The 14,548-nt window shown below is 39.6% G+C and overlaps 1 protein-coding gene across 1 annotated transcript; it reads right to left on the reverse strand.

The window, feature by feature from the left end:
* Positions 1 to 5,145: 5,145 nt before the first annotated feature.
* LOC309809625 (intraflagellar transport protein 70A) lies at positions 5,146 to 7,968 on the reverse strand. Its single transcript, XM_082630881.1, has one exon. It carries the CDS (start codon positions 7,770 to 7,772, stop codon positions 5,772 to 5,774), a length of 2,001 nt encoding a protein of 666 aa, XP_082487007.1. The 5' UTR covers positions 7,773 to 7,968; the 3' UTR covers positions 5,146 to 5,771.
* Positions 7,969 to 14,548: the final 6,580 nt, after the last annotated feature.

A 14,548-nucleotide genomic window follows, 5' to 3' on the forward strand; every position in this document is an offset into this window, starting at 1 on the left:
AGAGAATGTTCTAGTTTCATTCTTTTATATGTAGTTGTCCATTTTTCCCAGCACCACTTATTGAAGAGACCGTCTTTTCTCCATTGTATAGTCTTGCCTCCTTTGTCATAGATTAATTGGCCATAGGTGTATGGGTTTATTTCTGGGCTTTTTATCCTGTTCCATTGATCTATATTTCTGTTTTTGTGCCAGTACCATACTGTCTTGATTACTGTAGCTTTGTAGTATAGCCTGAAGTCAGGGAGTCTGATTCCTCCAGTTCTGTTTTTCTTTCTCAGGATTGCTTTGGCTATTTGGGGTCTTTTGTGTTTCCATATAAATTAAAAATTTTTTGTTTTAGTTCTGTGAAAAACAATGTGTTTCTGTTATGATTTGATTCCTGAAGCTTTTGCTTTACAGTGTTAGGGTATGACCATCTCTTGAGATATATATACACTGTATTTCCTGACTTAAAGATGAACTAAATGTCTTCTAGTCTCCAAAGTATATATTCTCCTTTCTGTATATGAAGTGCATAAATTATAGGAGATGGCTTTGGCAAATTTGGAATAACTGGGACCAAGAGGTTGAGTCTTCTCAGAATAGCCTCTCACCTATATGCAGCAGAGACAGAAGTACTAACCAGCCAGTAATCTCCTGGTGAGTCTTGACAAGCTTTTCAAGAGTCTGTGGACGCTCTGTGGACATACTTTTTAGAGCAGTTGCCATGAGTGCTGGTGAAACCTTTAGTCATGTGTCTTTTATCTTATGCATTTGCCTCTTGTAATAAAATAACTGTAAACAAAATAATAATAGCAATAAATGCTTGCTCACATAGCTTACTTGGGTCCTGTTAGCACAGTGCAATTTTAGCCATTTGCTCTTTTTAACTGAGGTATCCAGTCATTGACAATGATGTGCTTAATTTCACAAATATGTGCAAATTTCACTTTTGGACAAGGACTTGGACTCAGTGTACATGTTCACCTAATAATATTCACAATCAAGTCATTGGCTGGTCCTACTTTAACAAATGCTTATTTTTCATGATAGAAATATGTATAGAACTCTATTTTCTAATATTTTTTCCCTATGAAGGCAATTCCTTTTCTATTATGTACATATTTTGTTGTAGACAAGATTTCAGTATGTGATTATGTGATGGATCAATCTTGGCCCAAATCCAAGGGAGGTGATTTAATTAAACAGCCAAAAGAACCTCAATTAATAGGGGGATTCAGATATAAAATAATCTCCTCAAACTGCCCACACACAGCCTCCTACCAAGATAATATTAAAACAAGACCACATTATACATGATATAAAAAATGTTCAATATAAATATGATTATGGATGCAGAAAAGCAAGTATACACTAGAATTCAGAGTATAATTAATTCCCCATGTCATGGAACATTTTAAATAATAAAAATATTGTACATCTTTTTCAGTCACTGTTTTTCTGTTGAGGTCAAAGAGAGTTTAAAAGAAAGTATAGGAATTACTACAAGGATACAAATAAAGCTCACTGTGTTCTACAAAATATACAGATCCTCAGTGCTTTTAGTGATTCCTTTCAAAATTTTCTTCTGGCTTTACTAATTTGAGAGTCACTTTTTATTGATAAATGTGATTTCAGTTTGCAAAGATGCATGGTTAAATGGTTTATAAAGTCACCTTGATAATCATAGTGCTAGCTTACCTGACACTTATCGTTAAAACGTTGGTATGCATATTTTATACCTGCTTGTGGTTTCACCTGCCAGCTATCAGAAAAGTGGCCCTGTAATTGACAAAAGGGAGAAAATAAAAGATAGAAAGAAAAAGGAAAGGCAGGGTGTGGTAAGGGAGAGAGATTTTTCATTTCTTATCTTGTGATACATTCTGTAGCAGTAAACACTACTACTTCCTAAATAGACCTTTTGAAGGCAAAAAACAAAAAACAAAAAGCTCCAAAAAGAGCTTTATAAACTGGAAATTGTCTTCCTGCTCATTGTGGCTTTGTCCTTTTGGAAAGTCTGCATGACCTCCTTGTATTAAATACAGCAAGGGTGTGAGGACTGATGACTTGATTGAATAAGTTGTTACAGAAGTAGCTCTGGCATCTGTTATCCATTACTGCTGTTCTGTTAATGGCAGTAGACCTTCGATTAACGACTGAGATTTGGACATGAAGGGGATCCAAGGTGGGCTGTGAAGTAAATCACACAGCTAAAGCTCCGTTTCCTCTTCACCTCAGTGTTCCTCTCTGCAGCTGGAGGCCTTCAGGGGTAGGAGAGACTCTGATTATTTCAAGAATAATTGATTTTAAAAATGCATATTATAATAGCCTGTTAATAAAACTCCTGGAGTATATATCATTTATGTATCATTTTTTGTATATCATCTTGGGGAAGAATTAAAATCACATCTCCCCATCCCCAACAAATAGACATTAGTTGATAAACTAAAAGAGGGAAGTTAAGAGAATTAATTTCTAAATATTTACAAAATTCTTGATTTATGCACAACCATAGCAGAGAACGAGGACTGCCTTATAGTACATTCATAGCTAGAGCTGTAAGCAAATCTCCAAGTGAAAAAAAGACAGAAATGCAAATTTCTTAGTAGTAGTCAAAATGTTATAGCATCCAACAATAACAACAAACATCTACCTGAGGTGTTAACGTTTACTGTCGTAAGTCAAAATACCAGAAAACATTCATTTATAATACAAATATATATTGTGTTCCTGAGTGACTTGTTCATATATTCAGGTCGTAAAAGAAGGCAACTTTCTTCTATATGACTTATACAGGATCAGATGTTATAGCCAGAAGTAACTGTGAAGAGCATCTAGTAGTTCGAATGATTGGGATCTCAAGGGTAAATGAATTTCTTAAGTCCTAAAACTTAATTTTGGAAAGTCTGGAACTCATACCTTAGTCTTTTCATTATCAGTTCGGTGCTCATTTTCACCTATACTGAACACATCACAAAGTGTCCACACTTGATATTTGTTAGTATTCACAAGGAGGCACAACAATTCTGCAAAATAAAAAGTGGAATATGAAGGGAAATTTTGATTATAAAACTTAAGACTAACCAAACAACCCAATTATGGAAGAAAAATGAAGTCATGGACCAAACTTCATACCTGAAAAAAAACCCAATTCTCATTCATTTAATACTTCTACTTCTAAAAGAGCTTAGGCCAGGGTCCAAACTCAACTTTGCTGAGACCCAGAAACTTGAAGGACTAAAAAATGGAGTGGAGGCAAAAATTAAAGTGAGAATTGGTCTTATTGGACAGCACAGTCTATCCTGAGATGGCACAATGAACCTATATTTATTTGCTGATTGAGAAATGGTCCAGCCATGGACCATTACATATTGGTCACCAGATGAATGCAAACATACCCACTTTAGCAGTTCTTTGGCTCATGCCACACCCTTTTCTACAGCCTAAAGTAGAATAGAAACTGCTATTTACGGTTACTTGCTTATACAAAGATGTCACTCTAGCAATTGTTGCTTGGGGGCAAGACCTGGTGACTGTTACTGGCAGAGAGAATGCAAAAGTGATTTAGCTCATACTGCATGCTCCCTACTCTTCTTAAAAAAATGGAAAAGTTCATCAAATAATATTTGTTATTATAATTTTAAGTGTACAAAGTTCAAATGTAACAACTCTAAAGTTGTCAAGGATATAGATTTTTTAAATGTGTGAAATGGGAGTAACGAAGCTATTTAGATAAAAGCCATTATCAGACATTACTACATTACTACATATTCCAACCTATAATCTCATGAATCAAAGCTTTTAACTGTCTGGATTCAACTGTGACTGTATTCTTTCCAATATGCATTCTTTCTTCTTCCAGGGGTTGTTCAGTAACATCAGGTGTGTTGAGTGTGCATCCCAGTTAACATGCCAACAGGAAAACCAAAACTGTAAAATATATTTTTCTTTACATGCTCCAGAAGTTAATTTGTAATAGAAGGAACCACTAGGTTTGGAAAGGAGTCCTTTACTTGAGTGAGGACACTGTATGTTTTCTATACTTCTTAAGCAAATGGAAAATTTCCTCCAATGTACAGCATATTAATTCATTTAATAATCCCTTCAGAGTTTCCTTCCAAATATGAGACCATCACCATCAACTAGATAAATGGTACCAGCTCGGATAACAGACTAAAAGATGACATAAATTCCAGCCAATGAAGTAGAAGTCACTATGAGCCAAATTCTCACAGATTACGATAGAATTTCAGTACCCAAAGATGTCATGCTACAGAAGAATTATTCTCAGCATGCTTTATCTGGGTACCTATCTAGCTGTTTCCTCTGTGAAAGAAAAAGAAAATTATTATAGCAGGAATTCCTACTGTTCATCGAGAGCTATTAGGTTGATCCATGGGAATTGCTATTTTTATAGGCTGAAAACTTTCAAAATCAGCAATTTAGTATGATTCAACCTAATGCTTTTGACTTTTCCTAAACCAGATCAAGTGAGCATGGCAGTTACTTTTTTTTTTTTTTTTTTTGCGATATGTGAGCCTATCACTGTTGTGGCCTCTCCCATTGTGGAGCACAGGCTCCGGACGTGCAGGCCCAACGGCCATGGCTCACGGGCCCAGCCGCTCCGCGGCATGTGGGATCTTCCTGGACCGGGGCACGAACCCGTGTCCCCTGCATTGGCAGGTGGACTCTCAACCACTGTACCACCAGGGAAGCCCAGCAGTTACTTTTATGATGAGCAAAGATGTAAGGGGCTGGGGAAACAAACAGTAAAGCTCCTGTAGCTTATAGAAAATTAAATGTCTATGCAGAATGAGTGGGGTTCACAGTGAGAACCCCCAAACACTATTGAGTTTTGACTATGAAACTGGCATTATGAATCTAACAGATAAGTTTTCAGAATCCATTGATACCATTCTATGGTATGAGTAGGAGAGTTTGATAGGGCCATTGGAATAGCGTAGAATATTTTTCCTTTTCCAAAAGGCTACAACATAAAAGCAAAGTCCAGTATTAATGTGTCTTAAGTAGAAACAAGAATTAAGAACCGAGTTCTAAGGGTACTTGTTATTAATCACTGTTAAAGATCAATTATGAAAAGAGTAAGATTATATATTCAAATTATTCACAAATGGACAAAAGAAAACCATGGAAATTTGTCAATTGTTTATTGTCTCCACACCATAGCACCATAGTTTTACTATGGCACAAGATTTCCTACTGAATCTTACAGATTAAAAATAAAATTTAGAACATAAGGGATTTTTGTTAGATAAAGCATTTCAATTGTATTGGAAAATTCTGCCAAGACATACTAAAATCTATGCAAAATGTATGCATTACCAGTTAGTGTTACTTAAGGGTAAATTGTTGAAGTATAATGTGAAACCCTATTACTAATGTCCAGATGTTCTGTACATTAACTAAGTTCTGGACTTGATAGTGCCTGGTCTCTGGATGATATAATCTTCTCATGCAGGATTTTTTCAGGATATATCAAAACACAAAAGATACAAAGGAGAGAGAACATAGGCATTACAAATACTATTAGACACACTTCCCCATTCATTTTTGAATTTTTCATAAATCCTTCTAGGGTTCAAGTTCTTTTTATTATAATTCTTTTGTGAGGTTTCTCAAAAGATACATCAAAATAATTTTAATTATAATTTTAAAGTACAAATTTCAACGTATAACAAATGTGAAGATGCCAAAGGACAAACACAGATAAAAGAGTTGCAAATATGTATAGTTAACAGAGCCATTTTGATAAAAGCCATTATTAGACATTACTATATATTCCAACCTATAATCTCATAAATCAAAGCTTTCAATTGTCTGGATTCATAAGTGACTGTATTCTTTCCAATATGCATTCTTTCTTCTTCCAGGGGTTGTTCAATAACAGCAGGTATGTTCCTGCCATAAAGTTCACAATGTTCTAGAAACTGGACACATTCTTGAATAACACTGTCACGAAGCACAATCATGTGTTTTGACATGTTTTCTAGTAATGACAGGAAGCATCTTTTGGCATAATACCAGGTATCAGTTCCCAGTTTTTTATTATAAGGTTCCAAGCTTTTGATAACCCGAGAAATACCAAAGTCATAATTTCCTTTGGCACAATAGAGCGTCCCTATCACCAGATTCACAATGCAGAGATGGTAGATTTTCTTATCTGGGTCCTCATAGGAGAGCTGCTCTTCCTCCTTTTCAATCTTCCTCATCAACTCCTCGGCTTCTTCGTTTTGACTTGTCATAATATATGAAACACACAGGTTAGCCAGCACAATAGCACTGACATTCAGGATGTTGTCATAATGCTTCTTGACTATGGGCTCATAAAAACCTATGGCTTCTTTGTATTTGTTTTCCTGCATGAACAGAACATGAGCCACATTCAGCTTCCACACATCATGGTCATTACAGAATTCCACAGATTTGCGGAAGATCTTTTCCACCATTGGATAATTTTCAAGGTTCCAGTAGATTTTGGCCTGGGCCATCAGCACGGGAATATACTTCTCAAGGGTGTCATCATATTCATTCACTGCTTTTTTGACAGCTTCATCATCTCTATTGTGTCTTGCTTCCTGCACTTGTTTGGTGAGTCTCCGGAGCTGTTCAGTCAGCATCCCTGCTAGCCCATCAAGCTTAATGAAAGCCTCTTCAGGAGCTGTCTGGCAAGTGATCATGGCATCCAAGAAGTCATAGAGATAGGGTGTGAGGAACTTGTAAGTCAAATGGGCATTCTCTGCCAGGACATCTGCTGCCAGGTCAAAATACTCATATTTACAGTAGAGCAGCAACAGGTTGCCAAAGGTCTCTGGGGGAAAGGGATTCTGTTGGAGCAAAAACTGTAGCTTCTCAAACCCTTCTGTAGGCCTGGCATCCATGTTCATTAGCGCCTGGTTGTGCAGGGTCACAGGGTCTAACTCTTCCTCTGCCCTCGGAGGCATATCTGTGAGGGTTTCCTGGGCCACCTCATAGTTTCTCAGTTGGTATTCTATGGCGGCCTTGAGGTTGAAGGCTTCCACCAGAGCAGTCTGGTGAAGGACTAAGGTGTTGCCAACACTTCGAACATCAATGCCCTCAGTGGTCATGCCCACACCCAGCTCTGGGTGCTGGCGGATGCCATGCTCAATAATGTCGGCGATATGCTTCAGCGCGGATGCATACTGCCGGCTGCTGTAATAGGCCAAAGCCAGGTTGTAGGAAAGGTCAGGCCGGTAACCCGAAGCCTGTAAGGCAGCAGAGAACTTGGAACACGCGGCTTCATAATGTCCCTCCTTGTAGAGCAAACAGCCCAGGTTGACCTGGCCATCGAGCTCGTTCTCTCCCCCGCTGTCTTCTCCTCCTCCTTCCCCACTCAGTAGCTGCTCCACCAGGCTCCTGGCCCCGGGCAGATCGCCCTCGCTGTACTTGATCGCGGCTTGGAGACGGAGGACCCGATTGTGGTAGGCGGGGTTGTCCAGGAGGAGGAAGGCGACGCGGGTGGCCTCTGGGTACAGGCAGGCCTTGTACAGGGCCTGGGCCTGGTACAGGCGGTACTGCTCCAGCTCCGGGTGCAGCTGGCCCAGCTGCTCATAGCACTCGGCGGCCAGCGCGAACTCCTGCAGGCGGTAGTAGCAGTAGCCCAGCAGCGACAGGCCGGCGCGGCTCCTCGGGCTCCGCTGGAGCTCTCCGCCCAGCAGCTGCACGGCCTCGGCGTAGCGGGCATCCCGAATGAGCCGGTACACGACCGCGGTGAACTCCCCGTCGGGGATGGGCGCACCGCCCAGCCCCGCCATAACCTTCTCCGCCGCTGTGCGTCCCAGTTACCACGGCAACATGCCAACCGGAAACGGAAGGCTGCTTGTCCGGATATTGCTTTGCAACGGAAAAACTCCGTAAGGAATATAAAGGAGTCACTGAGGTGAATCATTAAACTACTGTATTGGCCCTCGAAGACTCTGGGCTGCGAAGGTCGTGAGTCCAGCAAGAGAGATGAAAAGCCTCGTGGCAGTTCAGAAACGGAAACTCTACTTCCCGGCATGCACAGGTCCGATGGCGCCGACGTCAGGACGTGGCCGCGCTGCATTCTGGGAGGCGTAGTCTCTGCGGGACAGACCCTCGGTTGCGGGGAGATAAGGTTTCACTTGCCTTTCTTTAGTGTTGAGGTTGATTGAGAGTTGCTGGCTGCCTGCTGTGTCACCTGTCTCTGGCGCGGGGAAGAAAGATTTGCGGTCTGAAATCCCTTTCTTTTTTAGCCTTATACACTTTGCAATACATACTAATGGCGTCGTTTCGCGGTTTTTGTATTTTTATGGGAAGGAAAAGGTGGAATATCTATTTGGCATTCCCCTGGAATTAGAGTAGCTTCTCTTTTTAAGCTGCCTTGAGGGCACACTTTCTAAGACATAAATGCAGAGGGTAATAATAGTTCTTATCTTTGTCGTTTCCACAAATTAACGATGGGAAATGGTTTTGTAAATATTATCTGGTATTGGGAGACGTTTAATTTTAGATCCAGGTGTTCCCCCCTCACCCCAAACAGTTATTACTGAACAGATGTTGGCGTTTAACCTTGGCCATATCTATTGGCCTGGCCCTCCAACTTTCACTACAAATAAGAAATCAGTCTTCCTTGATCTCCCTGTATCTCCATTGGTCGTCCATGATCTGCCTTGGACTATCTAGTATCTAAGATAAACGGCGTACGAATAAAATCATGTCTTTGCTATATACTTAAAGGCTTCAATGCAAGTCCTTTTGCTGCCCATAACATCTTTTCTATGTATAAATTCCAGAGCCAATAGCAACCATATTGTATGGCCCTAAGACAATTTACACATTAAGATTATTTCTAATCTTAATGACCACCGTGTGATCTGTATATTACAGATATGGAATCTGTGCACTAGGAAGTTTTAAATAATTTGCTCAAGACCACACAGCTAGGTAGCAGCAGAGCCATGATATCCAGCAGATAGTTTCAGTAGGAAATAGTGACTGCTTGTAACCTATTCCATTTTTTCCCTATAGATGAGTTTGTAAAAGCCCAGTGTTTGCTGCCACATTGTATTCTGGAACATTAGTGTCTTTTTTTCCTCCATTAAAACAACGAACCAACTTGGTGTGGGCAGTAGAAATTTGAACTTCCAGATCTGATTTGCAGCTGTGAGCAGGTGTTAGGAAATAACTAGTGGGGGTGGTATAGTTCCTAGTTACCCAGTATAGCTGGCAGGGGACTTCTGCAGGCATGTGATTGCTTGTATCATAAAGCAACTGACTTTATATACTCATTCAGTCTTCCCTGCTGAGAAATTGACAGAGGTCTGTCCTTCTGGGTGGGACCAGACAAGGAACCTTCCACTTCATGAATACTGAGAAAGGGACAAACTGTACCCATTTCAGATGGGTTGAGTGGCATTCTGGCCCACCTAAGATCTCCAGAGAAAGCAGCTGATGGGGTACACCAGAACTCTATTCTGAGGCTTCTTTCAACCTGATCTCTGGGTGCACTCTTTTAGGGCCTTCAACTCAGGGAGGTATGTGGGTTGAGGGATGCTTGCTAGTGCTGCTCAGTAATTGGGGAGTGGGTAGGTGGCTGGGGGAGGATCTTCACCTTTATGGCTGCCTGACTGCACTTGTCTCTTGGAAACTCAGGCTCAGTATTTTAAAATCCTTATGTATGACCTGATACTTTGGGTGAGGTGCTATTGTAGATCAAGGTAACATGACAGAACATGGAAATGGGAAATTGCCTTTTATATCTTTAGTCTATCAGTCTGATTTTCAGAGTTGTATTCGCACCATGAAAGCATTCACCTTCAAATGGCTTCTTGGGAATGTAAGCAGAATAGAAGGAATCTCTGCTGTCCCCCATATTTCTCCAGTCCCTACAGGCATCAGTTGAGGTTCCCCTCTTTGTGTCTGTGAGTGTGGCTGCTGAAGCGGGCAGGAGGGAGACGTTCTGTGCCTTCCTCCTTATTTCATGTGCTGCTGCTCCTGAGGCCTGGCTTGGAAAAAGCAGGACATTCGGCTTAGACAGATGGAGGGCAGGGTCATTTTCAAAATGAAATGAGTGCACAAATCACGCTGTGAAATTGGCATGACCATCCCTGCTGCTGTGATAGACTGACTTTTATTTAGTCTATGGCAGGCAGTTGGGGAATAGATTAGGTTTTTTTTGGGAGGGGGATGGTGAAAGAAGGCCCTTTAATTAATGATAGAAATTCTGGAAAGCAGTAAATGGGGTGGAATATTATAAAATGTCATAAAGGATCATTTTGTTTCCAACAGAATCTTGGAAAGCTGGAGCATGTATCAAAAAAGTTAGTGTACCATTTCTAGCAATAAGAAAGAATTTTGTGGTTGCAATAAAAAGATTTAGTGCCTTATTGAAAGGAATTAGACTTTAGGAAAGCAGTGTTGGGCTCAGGGTGGATTTTGCTGCATAAAGGGAGGCATTTTTACCATGTAGAAGAATTCCATTCGGGCAAAATGTATAGGAGCTAAAAGTTCTTAACATGCTTATGTTTCTGCCTGTCAAAATGTGAGATGACCAAATTCCATAATCTATTTGTATGTATAATCTATTTGACATTCTTTTAAAACTAGTTGGAAGTTATGTTTTCTTATTTATCCTCTAAATGTAATCACTTCCTGTTGGTAAACATTGGTAATTTATGAACATCTCAACAACCACAGCTGCGGTCAGACAATTTCCTTGCTAAAGAAAGACCTTCTGCAAAACCATTTTCCAGCTGTTATTTCTCTTCCCTTTCATTCTAGGCTATTTTCTTCAGGATGGCCAGTTTGGTAATTCAGTCCCCTTGCTTCTTCCTTCCCACCCCCCCAATCTTCCACCATAAAGAAGGCAGAAAGAATAAATTAGTGTCAAATTGGTAATGTAACTGATTGACTTTTAGGAGCATCTGTTTAACCTTTTAAGAGTTTTGGAAAAATTGTATACCAAATCAACATTTGGGAACATTTATGCTCAGGTGGTAAGACATTTAACCTCATTATGAATTCTCCTTTCACTGGCAGTTCCAGCTTTATTAATATTTTAATTAAATTTCCTTCTTGGATATCTTTAAAAAAAAATCAAGTAGCTTGTATTTGGGGGCTTGTGGTGTTATTACCTAAATTAACTTGTTAGGAAGAGCACAATAACATGGTTTATAAATGGAATTACCAGAGAAGGCACGACTGTGGATATTGACATTTAAAGAAATCAATCAACCATCCAAACAAAGAGCTACTCTAAGCCCCTGTGTTTATGCAGGACTTTCTGTACCAGGACCAGGTCCTGCTTTGCCTAACTTCCCTCATTAATCCTCACAGCCCTTCTGTGAATTAGGTAATTTTAACTGTTGGCCTCACTTGAAAAGCATGGACTGAAAAGCACAAAGAAGCCTGTGGTCTCCTCAGCACGGGGGGTTGGTGATTGCTTAAGCTGGCCAGTAGGGGCCACACTGCACCTCTTCCCTCTCGCCCTGAGCACCTCCTCTCCAGTCATTTGAATTGGCTTTGGATCATTTGCTGCAGTTCTAATAGAACAGGCACAATGGTGTAAGAATTTTAAAGTTTAAGCACCGAAGCCGTTGTGTAATTGTATGGCGTCAGTGGCTGGAGGCCCTGCATCGATGGGATCCCCCTGTGTAATTGCCCACACAAATTTGAGCAATCTGTAACAGACACAGGAACCCGTCTGCATTGGGCTGCAGACTCTTATCCCTCCAGAAAAACCTCAATAATTCAAAGAACCTTTTGTCATCTTTAAAATGCTCCGTGGACAGGGCTGTCCCACTATCCCTCTCACACAGGCAAACATCACAGATCAGGACAAGGTTAATGGGCTAAATTGACAGTCAAAATTTAAATCGTAGGTATTTGGATGCATGCTTGCCTCGTTCAGTCCTTAAATCGTCCTTCCTAAGAGAAATAAAGATTATTCCAGAGCTTTAGTTAAACTTTAAGCATTTTATTAAAAACAAAGATATTTAGGTCTCTTAAAGCAGTTTCAAAATCATGGATTAGATGCTTGTGAAATGGGCAGTCTATAATGTAGTATTCTTATAATGACACCTCAGCTTGGGAAATCTACACAAATGGAGTGACGTCAGACAACTCAGTTGAAGACCTATTTCCCTTCTTTTGTGTAAGACAATAATAATTAGGAAGCAAATCAGTAGGGGATCCTTTTTAGGTGATTGTACATCAAAATAAAATGGCAAAAGCATTTTTCACCAAGGGAATGAGATTAGCCAAAACTCCTGTTTCCATACAATGCTGTTTGTGTTTTTTAAAATTCATCTAAATATGATTTAATCTAAATCTAAAGAAAAAAATAATCGAGATTCTAAACACAGACATACACACACAGCAAATGAACACAAAGGTAAATGGTGGCCTGAAATAACACATTTTTTTATAGCAAATACTTCATTTACTTAATAAAACAAACATATTTCTGTGCCAGTGTATACATTCAATGACATTGGTAGAGATATGCTACACAGACAAATAACTTATCTTTAGCACTGTTGAGAGATGGACTAAATATGCAAGAACATTCAAAATTAAATTAGAAAAGATGTACAACACCAAGTTACCAGCTGAGGAAAAGGTACACAAGCGATGTAAGCAGGACCTCAGGCATTGTTAATCCAAGTACTCAACATGAAATTCCCCAGACACACCACTTTATTTCTGCCATCTATGTGTTTTATTCTATTATTGCTCACTTACGAAATTTTGGCCTTCTTGTAGTCAGACCCAACCTTTAAATTTCCTATGACATTTGAGTTTTGGGAGTTCTTTAAAGCCTGCAGCAGAACAACAGTTTCAGAGACTGTTATTCTGAAGCAGACAATGAAACTTCACTGGCATTGCCAGAGTTTTTAGGGTCTCAAATTAGGTTTTGCTCTTTTGCTTTAATGAATCCTTTATGAGTGTTTATTTCCAGCCAAAACATTTTTCTTTAGATGTAAATCTTCCCTTAATATATTTAGATTTCTGTCCTGCTTGAGAGGAGTTTTTCACACTATTAATGGGGATGAAACTGTATTTTATCTTTGTGCAATTCATTAAGAGTCAGCAGGAGAAATGGATTTTAAAATAATTCTACCACAAAGTAAATTGAGCAGACTCTGTTTAATGACTTCAGGTAACTGGATCAAATATGATAAATTTTGATACATGAAAAAGCAACTGAATTCTTGTAGCATTAATATTAGATAATGTTATTTCACTAACAAAATTTTAAAGATTAATTCCATCACAACCCAATGTGTATGCAAATATAAAATACCTGGAAATGTGTAGACAGCTTAGATTTTAGAAACAGAAAGCACACATGCAATTTTAACTTCTTTTGACTCACTTTATAAATTGTAAATTAAACTGACTACCATTTATGGGATATCTATGATATGAGGTAATCTAAAGTTGTCCTTTATGAAATAAAAGGGTATATCTTTGTACCTATAACCATGTCTTTCGTGATCACTAGAGGCAGGCTCAGACATATCTGTGATAAGGTTGTTTTTATATCTACTCCATATATGTAACTTTTTGTCTTTAGTGAGGAGATGACCTCTTTGCTCCTATCTTTTTTGAGAAGAGTGAATAAGACAGTTATGTGGAACAATTTTTTAAAGTTAAATACGGCTTGGTCCTTTGGTGCTGAAATGAACTGAATAAAAGTCAGTGCTTTTATTTTATAAGTGGAAAACCTGAGACCTGAGAGTCCCAAGATAACAGGTCTGGCCAATGGCCAGGCTTCGGGGAGCCCCATCCACTGTGCACTGGGGTAGTGCCCTTTACAGTTTGCCAAGCCATCCCTCCTGGCTGGGATTGCCAGCTACATTGGAGGTTGTGCATGTATTATCCACATACTGACTAATAAAATTATAAATAGCCTGCCTGAAAAAAATACACTTCGTGGAGAAAGTAGGATGAAGTCATTTCAACCATTAATGCCAAGAGACCTGAGGAAGCGCGCATAACCTGGTCAGTTGTAGGTTTTATAAGAAGCCTCACATTTCAAATGCCTTCCTCAAATAGGAAGTAAACAATAATAAGGATTGGGAAAATTTCTCTTTTTTGGAAAAGCAGATTATATGGGTAACCACACATACCCCAAATTCGTGGAAAGTTATACATTAGAAAAGGGATTAAAAATACCTCAAATGCCCAAGAATTCAACCTCTAACACTCTGGGTTGTTGGCACCAGGGAGGCTGCTACCCTCTTTTCTACTGTTTCATGGTTGTGGAGGAACAGACCGGGGCATTAGTCAGCAGTTTCTGAATTTTGACCCCCAATAGGAAAGATACCTCGAGACAGGAGAAATAGATGGAGGCAATTACAAAGAGCTGCTTGATTGATGGTTGACATTGCCAGGGCTCCACTGTATGGCAGATTGCAATGGTGTTGAGCTGCTCTTGCTACCAGTGGGTGTTGCTATTGGCAACCATGCAGTGAAGCCAATAAAAAGGCAAGAAAATGAGAGGAAAACTCAACCTTAGTGGAAGCCGTAGGGTTTGTGCTATAAATTACATTCCCCTTAGCAATAT

Source organism: Mesoplodon mirus, assembly GCF_964341445.2.
Source record: "Mesoplodon mirus genome assembly, chromosome: 8".
Taxonomy (NCBI): domain Eukaryota; kingdom Metazoa; phylum Chordata; class Mammalia; order Artiodactyla; family Ziphiidae; genus Mesoplodon; species Mesoplodon mirus.